Genomic DNA, 21453 nt, shown 5'->3' with positions numbered 1-21453 from the left:
TTTCACCTCTGCAAACTGACTCGATTCATGTTCTCCCTCAGCAGTTTCTGCAACTCGGCATATAGGACTCCATACAGCAGCTTTCCACCTCCGATGTTTTCCCACAAGGCGGCAGGACCCATCAGTGAACAGGGCATATTGCTTCCCGTTTTCTGCAGTTTGTTGTACAGTGGGGCCTCTTCAGCACGCGTCACCTCCTCCTCTGGGGATATTCCGATATCTTTGCCTTCTGGCCAGTTCGTGATCACCTCTAAGATTCCCTGGGCGACTGGGGTTTCCTATTCGGGCCCGTTGTGTGATCAGTGCGACCCACTTACTCCACGTAGCATCGGTTGCATGATGTGTAGGGGGGACCCTCCCTTTGAACATCCAGCCCAGCACCGGCAGTCGGGGTGCCAGCAGGAGCTGTGCTTCAGTGCCAACCACTTCCGAAGCAGCTCGAATCCCTTCCTACGCTGCCAATATCTCCTTCTCAGTTGGAGTGTAGCGGGCCTCGGATCCTCTGTATCCCCGACTCCAGAACCCTAAGTCGACCTCGGGGTGCTTTCTGCTAGAGGCTCTAGGTATGGCCATTCTCCCTGGCTGCGATGTAGAGCACGTTCTTTACATCTTGTCTTGCCCGGACTGGCCGAAACCAGGACACTACCATAACAGTCATTATGTTAAAACTGCGAGATCTTGCTGTCCTTGCCACCCTTCGTCCTTTCATCCTGTCATTACATACTCCTGTCCGTTTCCTTGCTTCTGTTCTCATACTTATTGAATCCTCCATGAGCTAATTTAATTTACTAGTTCAGATAAAGCAACCGATAGGGTATTATGTCCTGTTCAGCTACTGAGTTTGGGTTAGCTGACAAGAGAGCCTGGTGGGCACCAGAGCTGACATGCAGGACTAACTGGTATGGCACTGACAGATTGGAGGAAACAGGGCTGGAAGCCTGGAGGTGAGCCTTTCAGCTGCGGTGAGCCTTTGGATCAGCTCAGCTGCTCATATACCACCTTCTCAACTGTAGTGATTTTCCCTGACCCGGTCAGGCAGCAGAATTGATTTGGCATGAAGATAAGGCTGGGGTACTTCAGCTGTGGAGTGAAGTGCCATAGCTTACTGAGCCTAATTAGGGACCAGTAAAGGTCTGGCATGTAACCACTCTTGTCTGTGACTTACCTATAATGTCACTCTTCATTGAGCTGCCAACTCCTGTGCATAGCTATGGACGCTATAGCACGGTCTTCTGTAACAGAGTTTTCAATCTTCGTCTGCTTACATCTTGATTTTGTTCATTTACGTCTTAATCCTGAAGGCAATGGATTTTAACGCTAGGCCGGTGTGTTAAATTAGTTGCATGGAGGAGTTGACTTGAAGCTGAAGTACTTTATGCCTATTGAGGGACATGATGGAGGAATTTTAAAGCTATAGAAGAAAACAGGTTTTTGCGATTGCAATTTAAGGTATCTAGTATTTCAGCAGTATCTACTTTTAGTAATGTTTGTTGTGAGAAATCTACTTGCCTCTTATGCTTAGAATTTGTGTGCCTGACTAAACTAAAATAGGTTTTAAATTAAAGCGTGGTTTGAATTGGATTCATAGAATCATAGAATAGTTTGGGTTGGAAGGAACCTCTAAAGGCCATCTAGTCCACCCCCCTGCCGTGCGCAGGGACACCGTCAACTAGATCAGGTTGCTCAGAGCCCCGTCCAACCCGACCTTGAATGTTCCCAGGGATGGGGCATCGACCACCTCTCTGGGCAACCTGTGCCAGTGGTTCACCACCCTCATCATGAAAAATTTCTTCCTTATATCTAGTCTGAAATATTTTCAAATAACAATGTTGTTTGAAGTACAGATTTAAGTTATGGACATATTACGTATGCTGAGTGGACAGAAAACTTTGAACAGATAAACTGTAGCTGAATGAACATAACTTCTTACCTTTTAAAATAACACTAATAAGGAGAATGTCTTATATGATGGACTGTTGAAATGTCTTGCAGGTGGATTCACCAATGAACTTGAGGAACCCACATGATTTGGTAATACTAATGAGACAAGAAACAACAGTTAACTACCTCAAAGAACTGGAGGTAAAGCATAATGTTAAGTACTAACTAATTTCTGAAAATACAGAGTTTTTTCCACAGGCTTTTTAGTGATAGATTTAGATGGGGAACAGAAGTCATTATTGGCATGATTCTGCTTCAGTGAAAGGATGAAGAATTCTTCAGATCTCAAGAATTTTGTGCCTCAAGTTTGCTCAACTGGTTATCATTGCTCCCAGTTGCATCATTCCCTGTTGTTGTCCATAAATCCTAACATTTTTAAGTAAAGTCATTTAGGTACTGGATTCTGTTGCTGACTACTATATTCCAGAAGAATACAGAGCAGGTCACCTCTGTTTTTCTTCAAGCCCATTTATTATTGAAAAAGGCTCTGAGAACACCCTTCTGAAAAGGGCTTTAATGAACTTCAAACTGATAACTTAACATAAAGTTTAAATATAATATGGGTTGGGCAAGCTAACAGCTCACAGCCTTTCTTCTGGCCATGCGCTCCTTTCTCTTGTGCCAGCTTTGGTTTTGTCAGATTAGCATAACTAGCTAAGTGGGAAGTTAGATGAGCACTGGACGTAGCTTTAGGTGAATGGGAGAAGTGGAAGGGAGGAAGAAAAGCAGGAGTGCCCCTTGTGTGACTGTATTCAGCCAGTCTTTCTCGTCAAGGTGTACTCATTTTTGTGGTAATGGACATTTTAGCTATGGATGGAACAATAGTTGTAAGCTTTTCGGGACATGGGTTGTGGGTTTGGAAATTACCAATGTACAATCGGTGGCATACAAATTACTTTCAGCAGAAGTTATCTATTGTAAGATCTTGTACAAGTTGCTACTACTGTATATATCTCTAGTATTGCATAGTAGTGTGTGATCAAATGTGTATGGCTTTAATTAAAAACGCAAATTTTCTTCTCATTTCACATACACAAATCCTTATGATATTTAATAGGTTTTCAATTTGCAGATCTACATGAGAATTAAATACAGCTTACTGTGTTGGGACAGATCGTTAGTCCATTCACTGCTCGTAGTAATCAATACCTATGAGCTTTATGGGGCGAAAGGTAGCTCCTAAGGCACATCATAAGCTGATAGAAATTAGTCTCAATTCTTGCATTAGCCTGCCATCTCAGTTGTACTTAGCAGGCTGAATGGTTAAGTTCATTTTGTTTGCGGCAATCTCCAATACTATTTCCATGAGGTCTTAGAGTGGAGGAGAAGGGTCCAAATATGGAAAAGTTGACTTACTGTTAACAACTATTTCTTCTTTTTCTAAATGGCCTACTGTGAATTTGGAATGCCCTCTTTTTAGGTACAGCAGGAGAAAAAAGTGCCTGTTCAAGTCGTATTATCTCTAATGAAAGTATTTATATTCCATCTAAATCAAAAAATGTCCTACAGATGTTATAAAATATAGGGAAATATTCCCAAAATTTGAAAAGAGTGTTTTAGATTTTCTTCAAATGGACTTTGTTTTAAGGAAGAAGTTGGACTGTTCAACTCCTAGCAATTACAGAGTTTGCTTTCATCAATATACATTCTCCTGTTTCCTTATTTTTTATTCCTACAGAAACAGTTAGTTGCTCAAAAGATTCATATAGAGGAAAATGAGGACAGAGACACAGGGCTGGAACAAAGGCATAATAAAGAGGATCCGGACTGCATTAAAGCAAAGGTGCCCTTGGGGGACCTAGATCTATACGATGGCACGTACATCACCTTAGAGAGCAAAGATATCCGGTAATAAGATGCTTTATATTTTAAGATTTTTACTGAATGAAAAAATCAACAAAATCTCTAAATGCAAGTAAAAAGGAAAATACTATCACTGGCTGTTCTTTAGATGACAGTTGTTTTATTTTGTGTTAGTGTGGAACAAAATTGAAACAACCTCTGCCACTAATTATGAAAGGGTACGACACACAAATGCTGTCTCCCACAAACTGTCCATGTTAGCCCTACCCTGAAACTTCTCCACTCTGTTCCCAGGCTCCCAGTCAGTTCTGCCACTGTAACTCTACTGATATGACCAGACATGTGAATTAAACTGAAGTGCATCATGTAGAAGGGGGCTGAATTTGCTTGAGTGCGCTTTGGGTGTTTTGAGCTATATAAACTTCTTGTAGTGGAAACTGTCTTGACTTAAATTTGAATGAAATTCTGTTGATTACCAAGCTGTTGAACCTTCTGGTCATATTTCATCCCCTGTGTTTAGCAAGTAAAGGATGTGTGGACAGTCTGCTTGACATTCAGCTTCATCGGTAATTCATCTTCAGGGCTGACTGTTTTGGTTTTGTAGTTTTATTTTTTTAACGTAATCAGATGAGTACTTGAAGTGGAAAAACATTAATTTTATCCTCAGATACCTTCATTTTGGCTTCTCGCTAATACTTGGGGTTGGTTTGTTTGTTTCAGTTGAATCTGCACACGTTGCAATTTGCCTGGCAGATAGATCATTAATCATAGTACTGATACACTAGGTTGACGCTGATACATTTTGGAGGCTATCCAAATGTTGATATTTTCTCTAAAGCAGACAGAAATTTATTTACGTTATCCTGTAGTGATGACATCCCGGTACAACTGAAATCTGGGAAGACATCAGAAATGGTCTGATGTGCTCAAGCACAGGATTTTTGTAACAGTCAAATCAGAACACTGTGCCCATAAACTACAGTACTGTTTCTTTTGAACTTCAGCAGTATTTTAATCTGGAGTCTGCTGTGTTATGTTGTTATGTCCCCAGCCCTGAAGACTATATAGACACAAAGTCGCCAGTGCCTCCAGACCTGCAGCAGCCAGACTGTACAAAAGTTCTAGATCTTCCATACAGTATTCATGCTTTTCAGCACTTACGGGTAAGTGAGCAAATGCAAGTATGTTTTTCTTCCCCATCAGGAAGAGGAGTAGAAAACTCTTACTGGCATTTCTCAGTCAAGGTTGAAAGGTATTGAAATCTTTCAAGACTGTTTCAGACTTTTTTTAAACCACAGTTGTGCCCTGATTAAAGTACATTCTTATAGGAGGACAGTTCCATCAGATACACAGATCCTGTTTCTCTTTTGTTATTGTTTGCCTTATTTTAGAGGGCATTTTTAGGAAAATGCAGTATTTTGTTTTCATAACACACGTTTCATTAGTAAAATGGTAGCTTTCATTGGAAATGCTTCTAATCTGTGAATTGTTTCAGTTGAAAATTGGAGAGTGCCGAACAGGGTCGTTAAACTGCGTGAAGATTCAGGGTCAGAAAATTGTTTGCAGGCTTGTCGGTAGCTCCTAATATACTTGACTGTCTCTTTGGTATCTGAATGGCAAGCCCTAACCCAGAGGATGAGATAATTGTTCTTTACTAGTACAAAGTTCATCTGCTTTAGAAAGGTTACAGTGGAAGCATGGTGCAAAAATTGTTTTTGTCAACAGTATTATACAAGCAAATTTTCTAATGCGGATGCAGTTTTTAGTGCTTATATCTTGATATTTAGTTTATTACAAGTTTTTAAAATAACTTTTCATCTACAAATAAGGATTTTCTTACGGACAAAACAGGAACTGAAGTTTTTTAGCTCTGTTCCTGGGTCTGGATGTACTCTTGAAAGGAGTGCGTTTGTTATTGGGGAAGGAAGAAAGAGAAGAAGAGATGTGGGGATACTTTCATAGCATGCACGTAAGCTGACAAACATGAGTTAAGTGCGTCAGTGGTCATTAGTGAAATCAATAGCTGTCAGATACACAGTGCTACCAGAAATGAGTATTTCTCCTATAGCATTCACAAGCAGAGGCTGCTTTTGCCTGCTTCTATTGTTTGCCTATCTATTATAATATATATTATTCATCTGTCAAAGGTGACATTATCCTGTCAAGTCCCTAAGATCTTGATATGAAAGGATGATAGGAATGCAAAATAACCAAGCTGTAAATTTTCCTGGGAGTCACGCTCTTGTGTGTATTTCTCTACTTCTAGTTAAAGTGTCAGCAACTACCTATATTCAATTTTTATTTTAGGGTGTCCAAGAAAGAGTTAATCTTTCCGCACCCTTGTTACCTAAAGAAGATCCAATCTTCACATACTTATCACGGAGGCTGGGAAGAAGTATAGAGGAAATAGGTCATCGTATTTATGACGGGCTAATGAAGGTATGAAACTGTAATCTTGCTGTACGCACAAAAAGAGTGCTAGAAAGGTCTCTCGAGATTAGATATGCCTGGTACACGCAATCATATCCAGTACTAGTTTTGCACGTTTATTTTTGGTTTACATTTCAGTTACAAAAGGCAGACTAAAAACATTTTCTGCTAGGCAAGCAGAAGTAGGAGAAGGCATCACCGAAGCCAGTAAATAGACAGTTACTGTCATCTTTAATGACTCATGTATTTGTGTGGTCTGGCAAGCCACATTCATTGCTCTGTGAAGGTAACAAGAGTTTTTAAACAAAAATGCAGGTACTTAAAGAAGAAACAATAGTACTGAAATGCGTATGTTTTTATTAAATGCCTTCCTGCAAAATATAGGAACTGTCATTGAACGCCAGCTATGCTGCTGATGCTTAAACTGCTGTCACTTCTCATTTAATCTCATTTTGAATTTTTACCTGTCTGAAAGGCAGAAGTTCTGTTTCTTTAATACATTTATATGTGAGTTCATTCGTCATGAACATTCACAAGTATTGCCAAATGGCAGCTTTCCAGAGGAAGAGGATAACTTAGAGCAGGTTTGGTGCTCAGCTTTCCATCCCATAGTAATTAAAGCCCTGATTAACCTTTTAGTTCATGTCTTAGTAGTTAGTACAGTGCATATGTTTATCTTTACTGCAGAACTCTTCTTCCTGGGTGCTCTATAATATGGCTTCTTTTTACTGGCGGATAAAAAATGAGCCATACCAAGTAGTAGAATGTGCCATGCGTGCCCTTCATTTTTCTTCAAGGTAAGAATTGCTAATAAACATTTCTTTTCAGATTGCTTTTCTAGTTATCCTAACTAGTTTTCAGTTATCCTAACTAGGTTTCAGTTTCTAAGACTCTATCCTAAGGAGTAATCCATGTTACTTGTTCGTAGTCTTTATGTGCTATACTAGGCATATATATAATTTAGAAATTTTTCTATCAAATTGCATATTTAATATGTGACTGACGGATGAATGTATCCTTATGCTTGATTCTTACACAGTCTGACCTTCTTTTAATGTCTGTGTTTTCTTTTTTCTTTTCATTTTCTTTTTTTCTTTTCATTTCTTTTTTTCTTTTCATTTTCTTTTTTTCTTTTCATTTTCTTTTTTTCTTTTAGGCAAAATAAAGATATTGCACTGGTAAATTTGGCAAATATTCTGCACCGGGCTCACTTCTCTGCAGATGCAGCTATTGTGGTCCATGCAGCTCTGGATTACAGTGACTTCTTTACCAGCTATTACACTCTGGGAAATATATACGCAGTAAATACTATCTTTATTTTCCAAGACTTGTAGAAAACCAAATATTATTTAATCTTTCTGGCTTGACTTGTAATGCTTTACCCTTTTACAGTGCATCTTGTGTTCCACATGCATTTCACGCTTAATGTTTACGATTCTGTCAAGATATTTTCATCCAAAAGTCTGTCTTTCAGCAGAAGTTTTTATCTGCACTTGGAAATAAATCCCAGGGAAATTCTCCTACAACCTTTGTTTAGCAGATACAGTGGCTTGAGTTTCAGAAAAGACAGGCTGCTTGTTACCACAAATTAAAATTTGAGTTAATGGCTTTAAAAACTGGTATTTTTTTATTAAATATTACCAAACAATGGCTAATTCTCTCTCTCGGTCATTCTTCAGATGCTTGGAGAGTACAACCACTCAGTCCTGTGTTATGATCATGCTCTACAGGCCAAACCAGGGTTTGAGCAAGCTGTAAAAAGGAAGCATGCTGTCTTATGTCAGCAAAAACTTGAGCAAAAATTGGAAGCCCAGCATAGGTAACTAAAGAAGCATTCTAGTGGCAATTCATACAATCTCACTTTTATTGTTCTGTTGCAGCAATTATTTACATTTCAAGTAGAATAATGATTTTCGACTTTCTATATTTCTTTGACTATGCAATAAAATTATTCATAAGCATACTTTAGGAAACCCAGAGTTGAAAATGTGCAACACTGTAGGAAAAGCTGATACTTTAAAAAGCATTCAAAGCAAATTTTTTCTACTGTTGAATTTTCAAGATCACTTCAGCGAACATTAAATGAATTGAAGGAGTATCAGAAGCAGCATGACCATTACCTTAGGCAACAAGATGTTTTAGACAAGTACAAGCTCATCCAGGAGGAACAAATCTTGAGGAACATCATTCACGAGACACAGATGGCAAAAGAAGCTCAATTAGGTACAGCTTTTTAGAGTTCATGCTCATTATAGCAATGAAGAATTGCACATATTCAGATTAATGTGAGGACATAACTTCTTTATATATTAAGGTGGCCCTGAGTGGCTGTTGTGTTTTGCTTATCAAAACAAGGGATTGCAATATGTTCCTGAACAGGGTTTTTTTTGTGTCTTTCGAAGACAGAGTTTCCTCTGTGCTGATTAAATAAATAAAAAGGATTGACCAGATTGGGGGTGGAGGGATTGACTGTATGCTGTCTTTGTCTCCTCGGAAACCTCACTTATACAGTAGAAAAAAAATGTTTTGTGCTCTGCAGGGAACCATCAGATTTGTAGACTGGGCAACCAGCAGCATAGCTTGCACTGCCAGTGGGACCAGCCTGTTCGTTATCACCGCGGAGACATTTTTGAAAATGTGGAATATGTTCAGGTTTGTCTGTGAATTGATACCACTGCTTTAAGTTGCATCCCTTTGGCTTTATTAGCCACATAGTTCCATTTTTTTGAGGCTTGACAAAGGGGGTCCATTTTGGGTGTGGCAATTACAGCGAGAAATCATTTAGTCTCTTTTCCAGAGTGTAAAGTATTTAATGCTAGTTTCTTTTGCTAGTAATACAAACTGAGATCGACTGTGGATTATAGGAATTTAGAGGGTTTATTGTATAAGATTTTTTTTTTACTTAGAAAAGAGAACTGTTCGAATTATTTGAATTGAAAAACTTTATTTTAGTCCAAAGTCTTAGTTTTCTGTGAGTTAACAGCCACTTCTATATTGACTCCTTTGCTTTTTCAGCCCGCTTAGAACAGCCAAGTATTTCTTCCTAGGAAGTACGAGAATCCTCACTTGAGGAATTACAGCTTTCTCTTACATAAATATACTACATTTCAGGCATGCTAGCAGAAGCATAACATGTTTAAATTTCCAATTCAGTTTCCTTCAGAGAGGACAGGAAAAAGCATTGGGCAGCTAATGTTAATGAAGAGGCAAAGGTTTTCTAAGGAGTCAGTTTTCTAATGTACGTGTGGTACATGGAACAAGAATTATTCCTTAGTGGAAAGAATATTCCAACATAACAGCTTAAAAGTGTGCTTAAAATAATATTGTATCAATCACTTATCTCTACAGTCTTAGAATGGATCATAGTGTCTTTTGTTTATGACACTGTTGTACGACTCAAGCTACACAACTTTTGCATGCTCCTTCCAATTTAATCTTTTTTCTTACCAGAAGGAGCACAAAACTGCCATAAGCAATTAACAACTGGAAGAGCAGAGCTCAGTGGTGTTGAATCTAGTGAGTGCTTTTGCAGCCCAAAAATAAGGTGTTAGTCCAGTTTTGTGTGTATTTGCTGATTGTGTATCTTTAATTAGACAGTGCAGCAAGGAAATCTGCTACAGGAATATTAAGAAGCTTTGGAAGCAAAGTGTATACTAATACTGAAAATCCAGAACGAAAACCATCCAAGCAACACCACTGCTGCATTAGAACTACAGATAAAGATTGTAGTTTCATTTATTTTGCAATGTGGAATGTGTTCTGAAGTTTCCCCTTAACTAGTTTAAGAAACAGGAATAATTATTTTTAATTATGCTGTTTTCTTCTTGGATGTTCTTCCTATTATAATAATTACAAATTCAGATTATCAAGATAATTTTGCACGCCATGAGTCTTAGTAACTCTGACTTGAACTAGAGCTATGCCATCTAGATGAGTAGATTTTGTTTGTGGTCTATTAGAAATGTTTGCTTGGTACCTTTTAGCATTTTTTTGTTGATTTGCACTTGTGTTTTCACTGTTGACTTATTTACAACATGAATATTACTTTTCCATGGTGCGAGTGGATCAAGAAGCTTAAATCTCAATTTTTTTTTCTGCTACCCAAATTTCAGCTCATCAGTGAGGCTTAACTACATAAATGGTGGGGAAAAAAAAAAAAGTGCAGAAATTCAGCCAGTAATATACCATCTCTTTTCTTTATTAAATATTGTTTTTCTGTTGTTTCTAGTTTGGTGAAGACTCTTCAACTTCTAGTATGACATCTGTGAATTTCGATCATCATGCAAACCAAAGCGACCACAGCCAGTCCTTGCAGTCTTCCCCTGTTGCTCGTTCTATCATTTCAGTGTGGAGTGTAGAATCCCATAGAGTGAGTGAAGAGGATAAGCTTTGCCCTTTCAAAGAGGAGTTGTGAAAGAGTGAATCTTGTCCTCGTTTATGTGAAGCTTCTTAGCATTTGGGCTACAGTTTTGATGTGCGGCAGCACTGGAGAATGTAGCGTTCTGAATTTCTGCAACATATAAGCATCTCTGTAGTTTCTCTGTACCAGTTTCCCATAATTTGAAACTCTACTACAGCGCCGAGGGGGTTGTTCTTAGCTACCTTTGTAAACATCTGCTGCAAATAAAGCAGTACAGCTCAGTAAAGATAGGAAACTGAACTGCTGATATTCCAGAAAAGATGGAAAAATAATAGTTTTAAAGATATCTGCTCTTTTTTTCCTCCAGACTATTCCTTATGTTCTTATTAGCTTGTTAAAATATTAAAAATGTTGAGAAAATAATAAAAGATAATTCCTTTCCCCCTTAGGACAAACAGCATATTCTTTGGCCTCAGCGATCAGAGTGCATGAAATCTTTCCCCAAAATTCCTGATCCAGAAGAACTGCCAACTTATTTCCTGCCTCCAGAAAATAGGGGATTCAGGCAAGTGTTTATTTTTTAAAATTATATTTGTAAATTTTCACATTAATGTCTTAATGAGTATTTTCTTTCTGGAGAGGGTGGATGCAATTAGTAATCAACAGCACAGATGTGTTTGGACCTCTTTCTCTGGCTGTTCCACAGAAGGAGGGTGTTTTCCTTTATTGTCGTCTTTGCTGTAACTGTAATAGATCCAATTTCATGGTGACTCTTCCCTGACTGTTAGTACAAGGCGAATACCTGAAATATCTACAGTATTACTAAAAGAATGAGGATTTAAGCACAAGTCTGAATGTCTCATAGAGTATATTAAAAAAAAAAAAGACCTTGAGAGAGAGAATGAGGTGAGTATCTATTTAATAACTACAATTAACTGTTGTACATTGCATACATCCTCTTAGCTTTAGTTACGATAACAGAAAATTGTGAAGCCCAGAAAATACTAAAAAAGGATTAGGAGTGAAAAGCCCTGGCTCGTTCCTTTGGGACAGAGGTAGAAAACCAGCTTAGTTGTGGAATAGTGAGTAATATTCGTTATTACATAGGATAAAATAAATGTGTCTATGTTGCAATAGCTACCTTACCTAGATCAATGCAATATCATAATATCCTACTCACTTAACATTATAATAGTGATAATAAGAAAGCTTTCTCCTCCTAATCAGTATAATTCTAGTATTGAGCATGCGTTAAAGCAAAGGTTCCCATCCACAAATGTCCTGAAGCTTCCTTTGAAAACAACAGCGTTCAGCTTAGAATGTTGTTCCCAAATAATTTGGCTACCTCTTGATGTTTTTGAAATCAAACTTTAGTTTAAAAAAATTCAGCATTTTCTTTTTCGCTTATCTGTTTAGTCCTAAACTTCATACAATCTTTATTAGCATAATACGAGAACTTTCTGTGTCTTACCTCTACTGCATTGTCCATTATTACAGGTATTCTATGCTTAAAAATGGAAAGTAAAGACCTTATTTATTAATGACTTTTCAAGGGAAGGGTGGTCCTTGGACTCTCCTGGTTTGCGGCTCCTGTCTCGTGGCAGTCTACAGTATGAGGCTTGTCAGTTGATACATAGCTGATTCTTATGTTTATTCATCAGTGACATGCAGCACATGCTATTAATTTGTCTTGGTTCTCCTTATTGCTAGAGTCCAGCCAATCCTGAGTATCCCAAGAGATACTGTTGGGCATGGAGAAACCCAGGCACCAGACTGTTCTTTCATTACTGATGCTCGTAACAATGAATCCCTAAACATACTGGTCAAGGAACTAGACAGTAATCTAGATTTGAAATTCAAGATGCCGGATGATCAAGCAAGACAAGTAAGAGACATTTTCTCATTAGTTCTCTTCTGTTTCAAAGTTCTCCTCTTTATTGCCTTAAAAATCCTACTCAGAACATGAAAGATTCTGATATTTGAAAGATTACTTGATATTACAAGCCAATCAGTAAAAAAAGAGGAGCAAGTGCTTTCTAATAGGGCTGAGAGAAAGGGAGAACTTGTCACTCAGCATAAGACTTGTTGTCTGACTTCTTTCAGATGGTGACCAAAAGCACACAGAATAGGAAACGTAATTTACTATTTAAAATTACTTTAAAAATTTCTCTTAAAACTTCTAACAGTCACTTGATGTGATTCATCTTCTTGGGGTTTCCAATAAGTACTGTATTCTACTAAGTTGGTAATTTTAGGCTGAAATTAGTCCTTCATATTGCTTTCTGGAGGTTGGCCGCTTTAATCGTTACATGTTCACGTAATCTGTTTAGAACAATTTTTATTCCCCCCCGTCCCCTTACTAAAAGGAAGACTTAGGGAAGTGAGACTTGAATGACCCATGTAGATATATACTGTAAAATTAATTCAGTTGTTTAAAAAAAAAAAAAAAAATTAAATCTTTGTCGTCCAGGTTTTGCATTCTCGTATCAACAATCAAACTATTACACAGGCGAAGATAGGAGCGTTTCTAGATCATGCCATGAAAAAGGTACGTAAAAAAACTGTAGCATGAGATAAATTCAGAATTCTTATTTGAGGCTTGTTTCTGTACTTCTAAAGAAGTCAGTCAGTGATGTGCAAGAAATAAGCTTATTTGCTGCCTGTTACTGAGATGAAACTAACTTTAAAAATCCGTGTTTACAAGTAAAGCACAAACATATAGGGAAGTATCCGTTTAATTAGTGTGGCCCAGACAGCCCTGTAGTTACTTGATCTTCTTGTGACTGCAGGACGTGGAGCAGCAAATATATTAGCTAATGCTGGCAGCCATTTGCTTAACTGAGAGAAATAGCTTGGAACAACTCCTGCATCTTTCACCCCTCCCTACATGCCTGCCTTTTGCTCTTCCTCCTCCTCCCCAGTACCCTGCCTTCCCCCTCAACCCCCCTCCAAAGAAACCAACCCTCTGTCAATCTTCTGTCAGGATAATTAGCACTCTGGGGCAAAGAATGTACATCTGTATAACACCCTGTGGAATGCCACCTCCATCTTGCATGGGGCCTTTGAGAGTCATCACAAGTCAAATGACAGGAAACATTGAGGTAGATGTTGACTCTTTTTGACGTGTCAAGCTGATATTTCTCAAATTAACTCTCTTGTACAAGTTTTGTCAAGGCAGTGTATGTATGTATTGTTTTTAGTCTAAAATCAGTACCATTTACTATGTGCATCTGTCTTACCCAGAAGAAAAATTAACAGTAGGAATTGATTCCTATTATGCTGTTCAGGACAGTCCTATACATGTCTAATGTCTTACTGTTGCAGTGCGTAGGTATTTTGGTTTTAACTGTGGTATTCTGTTGCCTTCATGCTAAATGTCTGAACTTCTGGGTCATTTAGATGTTGCTGTAAGAACACTGTTGTGTCATGCCTGTTCTGCTGATGATAAACTTCCTAGAGCAGGAGTGCCACAGTTGGTATCTTTGTATTGGGAAAGACAAAGTGCTAATAACTTGCTGAGGATTTAGTTAAAGAAAGGTCATTGAGACCTGCCTATGGAGTGTAATTCAGTGAGGAGTTTGGCATGAATAACATGTAAGTAATGTTATGTATGTGCATTGCAAAATAGGGGTGATAAGTACTCTTCCAATTATAGATTATGTAAGGTACTCCGAACAAAGAGGCAATATATCCTATTGACATCTTCCAGTTCATCTTGAACCATAGGTAGAACCCTCCTGTGTGAGGTTGTTTTTAAAATCTGGAAGAAAATATTTGTACTGGTTAATTTTTTCAACACAGTATTACTGTGTTGCGTTAATACAATACTACTGTAAAGATCCTTATCTGTTTTGCTTCTTTAATCCTAGCTGCAGGTTTCCTACTCATGCATGCATTTGGGCTTCAGACGTGTGGGTTGGATTGGACATTAATTTCAGTTGTTGCTTTTATACTTTAAACTCTTCGTAGAATTGGGTAACGCAGAATGCTGAAAATACTAAAAACGAGAATGTAAGCGTTTCTAAACCATTTCAGACTGCTCCATCTGAAAGTGGATGTTTTACATAGCTCTGTCCACCTGTCAGTATTTCAAAGTTTCGCTATTTCTCCTCTAGGATGAATGTTTGTTTTTTCTGTTACAAGTGAAAGAGGAGGAAGGAACGTTCAAGGTGTATTTGACACTTTCTCCATTCTTCCACCCGCCCTCACTTGTTGCTTGCTATTTTATAATCTTTAAACAGTATCTAATGTGTGTCACTTGTCAACTTTCATAAGACAAATCGATAACTAAATCTAAGAAAAAATGACTCTGAAACCTTAAATTGACAGGAAATCTTGATGTTGGATATAGGACCTGGAAGCACATCTAACTACAATTTAAAAGCCGCCTGACCTTCAAATTGTAACATTTCTGCATAGATCCGTATTAATGTAATTTTAAGACCGAAGTGGCTCACAAGTGTTGCTTCCTGAAGTGAGCTAACCATTATCACTTGTGTATTTTAAGGGATTTTGTGGTCATGATATAAGGCAGTCGTATGAGTAGAGTGTGAGCAACAGCTGCTACTAAATTACAGTTCAGACTGTAAATCGGGTCAATTTGAGTAGAGTAGAGCAGATTGAATAATCTGCTAGCAGTCACAGCAAAGTGTAATTTGTGTCTAGTTAATAAGGTAGTATGCAAGGGTGAGTTTTGTTTGTTTGTTCCTTACCAAAGAGCAGGCAATTCTGTCCTCCTGAGACACCTCTTTGTGGGTGTTTTCATCCTTTTCCCTGACTCTCCTATAGCCGGAAGATCGTCTATGGCTTGTGCTTAATGAAGCTGGATTGTACTGGCGTGCAGTTGGAAATAGCACCTTTGCTATCACCTGTTTGCAAAAAGCATTTAATTTGGCTCCACATGAGTATCAGGACATCCCTCTGGTCAATCTTGCTAACCTCTTGATTCATTATGGTCTTCATTTGGATGCCATTTTTTTTTCTTTGGCCATCAATGCCTCTGAGGTAAGATTAATGTTTTTTGTGTTCATTCAGCAGTGAATGTCCTTTCCTTCATTATTTTCTAAATACATGTTACTTACTTGTGCTTGCTTACCTGGGCATGCAGTTCAACTTCCAGCTTGTGATTTGCAACAGACGTTAATTTTCATTTAAATTCTTGATCGCACTGGGGGTGATGCTGGTTGCTGAGAATATAAACATCTAGAGCAGAAGTTCTAAAAGAGATCACAGACTTTTTGCCTCTCAGAACCTGTATTATCAGCAGTGGCTCCAAGGAATCTAATCGTGCTCTTTTGGCAACATTTTCATCTAAAACAGAGATCCGTAATGCTGTCAGCATTGTATCTTGATTTTTAAAACCCTTAAAATAGCACGTATGTCACCAAGATCTTAGGCTGTATAGACATCTTTCTGTGCCACTTGACTTTTTATCTATACTGTTTTATTTGTCCCTAGATTTCATCTGTATACCTAGAGGAAAAGCTGTGTTCTAGTTGTTTGGTGACTTTACTTCCAACCATAGATTCAAAACAGGTTTTTGTATTTCTGCATGGTAACATTACAAACATTTTGTAGGTTGTCACCTATGTCACGTAGAAAGTTTCTGTATAAGCTGTTTAAACTACTGGACTGGCCAGAACAATTGTGAAGAGGAAGCGGGCGGGGGGCGTGGCGGGGGACACCTTTTCTCCAGCAAGTAATTTTGGTCTTACATTTGAGATGCTTCAGTAAGAAGTTCAAGTGACTTTTTCCTGTGCTTCTGCCTCTGTAGTAAGATAAACAGGGAGCTTAAACCTGCCGGGCCACCAGTCATCTAGCACATAAAAAAGCTAAAAACAGAATAAGCTTTTTCAATATAGCATTCAGGAACAATTTTGCAATTATTGGAAAGGAATCTAGCCCATTTGGGTGGCAGGTAAGAGTGCAATAGAAAGAACTATGCTTGAATGATGTTCCTTAAGAAGAACACTTGAAAGGACAGCCTTGGAGGGGAGAAGTCTAGGAATTCTTAGGACCGTGCTGTGTGAGTAAGGCTTTTCTTCAAAAATGTTGGTGAGTCCTACCTCGTTACAATAATGCCTGCTCCTATTTTTTTCAGGCATTCTCAGCCCTGTAATACCTATTGTATCAAAAAGTCTGGCAGGAGAATTTGTACTTGAATAGTATGTCCTGGAATATAATGGAAAGTAAATACAAATTTAAATTAATTACAGCTACAGGGAGTGAAGGATGTACTGTTAATTACAGCTACAGGGAGTGAAGGATGTGCTATTACCGAAAGCTTTTAAAAAAAAAAAATCCTGTTGCTCAGCTTGCACCTTTTTCTGAAAGGTGTTTAATAATACAAGCTAAGACGAGTTTGAAAAATCTTAAGCTTTCCACATTTTCCTATAATGAAAGTAAAATTATTTCAGTGGAAAAAATGACTGCTAAATTACAATACTATAGTCATTATTCTAGCATTATACTATTAATTACAGCAAATTACTTTGTCAAGAAACAAAATGTAATGCTTTACTATGTGCCTGTGTTAAAGTGCTAATTAAATTCTACCCAGTGAAAAAGGTGTTTATAATTTGTACTTTAAAAAAAAAATACGTATTTTAGGAAGACTAGCCAAAAGTAGTGGACAAAAATACTAAGTTTTATAAAGAATTGAAAGTAAACATAAATGTATACCCCTAAGCTAGTGTGACATTGGTGTTTTCAGTAACGTCGTTCTGCTTAAGTAAATCCTGAACACTCCTGACAAATGAAATGCGTCTGGCCTGCTAGAACACTAGTAATATTTTTACATTTTTGCTGACTTTTAATCATTCTAAAATAACTTCAAGCATTTCAATTTAGTTCTTTGCTACTCTGTGCAGTAAGCATTATGTTTGTGATGGGTTATAAGTAAGTATTTAATGCTTCATTTCAGCTTGTGTGTATTTAACAGCTGGTTTTCATCATAGGAAGATGGAATCCTGAACACAACCTTATGTCAAAACAGCTTTCGTTTAGCACCAATGCATCAAGCTGTTACTTCTCCATTCTAAGAATAGGTAGCCCCTATTTAAGAAGCTTTCTAAATTCTTTCCAGCCAAATTTGGGAGAATGTGGAGTGACAGGGGTTTTTCCTAGTTGGCTTCAATTTTGAACAGTGAACATACTTATGCTGAGGTATGTTGCTTTTCTCTTCGCAGCCCCTGACTTTTTTGAGCCTAGGAAATGCGTATCTGGCTCTGAACAACATTAGTGGAGCCCTGCAGGCCTTCAGACATGCACTGGATTTGACGACCAAGTGCTTGGAGTGTGAAAGCAGCTTGAAGATGATCCGCTGTTTGCAGTTTTATCCTTTTCTGTACAACATCACCTCTTCTGTGTGCAGTGGTAAGCAACTGCTGAAAGATGGACCACAAGTGAAATAGTGTCTGTTTGCCTTGGGTGTTGCACCTGAAATTCATGATTACTCTACTTTTTTTCGAGGATCCTCCCTTTTGCTTTATAGTGCTTTCTCCCTGAAAGGACCAAGGTTGAGGCACTGCTTTTAATGGAAAAGTTACAGTCCATTAAGAAGTGCTTGAGGATGACTTCTTAAATATCTAGCGGGCTGCCACTGAGCGCAAATTACTTCCTGAGTGCGTCAGTAATACCTTAACAGCCTCACCGATATCTCTTACTGGTAAATGAGGAGTGGTGGATTCAGTATTTATGGAAGTGCACAGCTGCTACTGCTAGGCTACTCAACAGCCCCTTTGTACATCCCTTCAAATTTTAGTCAGATGGATATGTTTTCTTAAAGCTGAAGAATTTGGTGAAGAGCAGTTTAGTTTTAATTCATACCCTTTCCGTGTGTTCAGTACTTTGGATGTCATTTTCTATTGTTCAATCTTTACAAAATAGACTATATTGTGGCCACATTATTTTGTTTATGTGGGGTCTGTGGTCACTGCTCTTAACCCTCCAAAAATCTGTAAGAAGAATGACCCTGAACCCCATCTCTCCCCAAAAAATATTTTAAGATATTTGAGATGGAGTGCTTTATTGTCCTTAGTGGCTACTTGAATAGAAGAAAAACTCAGTAATAGCTTTTGGAGATGGATTCTTTCATTTCAGTGAATCCCACTGAATATTTCAAGTATTTTGTCTGTACTTGCATATGGCTAATAAGCTACTCATGAGCAATCTTGAAGAACATTTATGAATATATTTTGTAATCCCTTCTCTCTCAAATTGTTACTAAGGCATCTTTCCTTTGTTTCTAAATGAAAACTTCACATGAGAGAAATGCTTTTGATTTTAGTGTTGCTAGGACTTCCTCTGAATTTTTTTTTTTTTTAATTCCCTCTCCAATGGAAAGACATGGAGAAACCTCCTCTAGGTTTAGCATCTAGAATTACGCTGTCTAAACATAGACTAGAGGCCATCATATCTTGTGGTACAATATGGATGATGCCATTGTAGGTGAAATTGCAGGACTATACCATTAGAATAATACTCTCTTTTATGGCCTTATGCATTTTTGCTCTGATTGACAGCACATGAGTTGTGCAGTGAAATGAATGCTGTTTGGCTGAATGAGGTGTAGTAAGTGGTATTGTGGCCCAGCTGATGGTTCTTTTCCATAATGTCAACTCTTACACTGGTACCTTTCATTGAATCTCTTAACATCAGATTGCCCTTCTTTTAAAAATCCTGACAGGTACTGTAAGCAGTAGTGGAACTTGCACATTTCATTACAGGAGACACTTTCACTGTTCTGGGAAAAAAAATTCAATGTTTGTTTACTTTTTATTAAGATCTTCTTTAAAAATGGCTGTAACTCACAAGGTTAAAGTTGTTCCAGTCAAACCTTAATGATAGCCACTCTCTTTTGAAGTTAATCAGAAAGTAATTTAAAAGTATATTCACAGAACTGAGATGGTAGTGAGCAATGGCTGTATTTGAACCCCAAAGTGATCTTTTACATCTTTCTTTTCTCTTGTATGCTTTTCTTCCTTAAACTTCTTGTAATACTTAAAAATACACTCCTGTGGTTTTGCTGATTCTTTGCTGCTGTTTGCATTGATTCCTGATCCAGGATGTTAATTTTGAGATCAACTATTATGCCGTTCAGGAAGTTTATGTTTCTTGAACGTGAAGAGAAACCCATATCAAAAGTGCTTATGAGAAAAGTGTTATCTTTCCTTTTTTGCTAGCTTGGCCACAGGTTAACATAGTAAGCGTGAATATATTCATCTGGTACATTGGGGTTGGTTTTGTTTGTTAAGGAGTCTGTGAAGCTGCTAAATCAAGAGGGAATTGAATATGCTGTAGCATGTTAATTTGCTCATTAAATTTCCGTATTCCAGTATTTAAGTATTTTACTCTATATTTTTGCCTTTTTCTGGGACTCTTCCTGTCTTAATATTTCTTTTTCATTTCTATTTATAATATCCTTTAGGTCGTCTTTTATCTGAGTGCAAGAAACCTGAAAGTATGAACCTGACAAATAGTGTAAATGTTCTTTGTACATTCTTGTGCAGAGTGTAAATAAACATACTGGTTAATTCAACCTTGATGATGATAAAATGGAGAGGTAGATTTGCCTGTCTTATTTTCACAAGGTTTGGGGAAATATTTTTTTCCCCACTGTAAATTTCAACTGACTTGAGAGGAACCTTTACAGGCTGTATGAAAGTGAGGTTAAGTCTCCAAAACCACAATTATTTCAAGAATATGTACCCAGAAGTCACACTTCGCACTTACAAGTATCCTGAAATTTTGGGAGTCTTCTGTTCATCCTTCAGTCCAAAGAAAACAATTGAAAAGAGATTGTAAGTTTGAATTTTGACCTTACATACGTAATGCAATAGTATATACAATTACTCAACCACTACGTAGAACCTAAAAAATACCAACTGTATTTAGATGCTAATATTTAACATTACCTGTTGCACTTACAACATTTGTTAAAATGTTAATATGTAGACTTAACAAGATTCATAAAGCAACATAATCTGCTCTTGTTTGGCTCCACGACAGACTAGAAGGCACATTTTGATGACAAGTTGCAAACTGAACCCTACTTTCACACAGTTTCTGAATGGGACTTTAGGTATAGAACTAACACAGCACATTTGTAAGTACATGGATCAAATGTACGCTTGACAATCCCAGTATCACTGGATTGTTTCTTTAGGAGATTGTCACAGCCTTTCAGATCACGTGTTGCTGCTTGGGGACATCTGATACTGAATTTGGTTTGTCCTCTTGTTATTATGCACTTGATGGCATGTCATAACTATTTATATCCTTTTATTTGGATATGTTACGCTGAAAAATTTACCAAGAAATTGGAATGTCAAATGTCTCTGGTTTAATATCTTGTTTTGATGAGCATTCATTCAGTATTTCTGACAGTAACAGCAGTAGGGCTGCCTGTGCTTTGGGTTGTAGGCCCATGTGATAGCTGTGTTTTTGCTTCGCCTGTCAAAAGCCACTATTCACGAGAACTGAACTAACTAGCGAGACACGGAGTTCCTTGCTCTGCTGCCGTGAGCCATCGGCAGAATCCAGCAAATGGTCAGTGGGAGTTACACGCTAGCATGAGCTGGAACATGGGATTAAAAATCTGAATTTATAGTCTGATTTTTTTATTACAGTGTGTGTCTGGTGTATATTTCAAATAGGTGAAATAGGAATTTTCTCAAGCATGTTGGGACATTTGCTGTTAGCACAGGACTTGGGAAGTGTGATACACTAATGCTGACTTGTTGGATGCTTGCTTATATGCTCCTGTCTGTACTGCTGCCTGGTACTTTTTTTTTTCCTTGACTTAACCTCTGTTCTAGATAGAAATTGATATTTCAAACCCAAGTCAGTTCTTGTATGAGAAGAGGAATTAAAAACCTCAGACCAATACTTTTCTATTTAACTTCTGCTTCCTACATTGA

At 37.8% G+C, this 21453-nt stretch overlaps 1 protein-coding gene across 1 annotated transcript; it reads left to right on the top strand.

Moving 5' to 3' along the window:
• The first annotated feature begins 1995 nt into the window (after positions 1-1995).
• On the top strand, positions 1996-17946 carry TTC17 (tetratricopeptide repeat domain 17). Its single transcript, XM_009584559.1, has 15 exons — positions 1996-2082; positions 3620-3789; positions 4796-4907; positions 6052-6183; positions 6862-6971; positions 7331-7475; positions 7854-7993; positions 8237-8397; positions 8714-8826; positions 10403-10543; positions 10984-11099; positions 12245-12419; positions 13005-13082; positions 15323-15538; positions 17722-17946. The coding sequence occupies exons 1-15, from the start codon at positions 2005-2007 to the stop codon at positions 17944-17946; spliced, it is 2112 nt and encodes a 703-aa protein (XP_009582854.1). The 5' UTR covers positions 1996-2004.
• The last annotated feature ends 3507 nt before the right edge of the window (positions 17947-21453 follow it).

The sequence above is a fragment of the Fulmarus glacialis genome, unplaced genomic scaffold (genome assembly GCF_000690835.1).
Source record: "Fulmarus glacialis isolate BGI_N327 unplaced genomic scaffold, ASM69083v1 scaffold30010, whole genome shotgun sequence".
Classification (NCBI taxonomy): Eukaryota; Metazoa; Chordata; class Aves; order Procellariiformes; family Procellariidae; genus Fulmarus; species Fulmarus glacialis.
This window is presented reverse-complemented; position numbering and strand designations above follow the sequence as displayed.

Excerpts from the sequence above, each read along its gene's own strand:
- TTC17 (XM_009584559.1), top strand. The coding sequence starts at position 2,005 with ATGAACTTGAGGAACCCACATGATTTGGTAATACTAATGAGACAAGAA. Across the intron at positions 3,790-4,795 it reads TTAGAGAGCAAAGATATCCG|CCCTGAAGACTATATAGACA; the intron begins GTAATAAGATGC and ends TTATGTCCCCAG. Across the intron at positions 4,908-6,051 it reads ATGCTTTTCAGCACTTACGG|GGTGTCCAAGAAAGAGTTAA; the intron begins GTAAGTGAGCAA and ends TTTTTATTTTAG.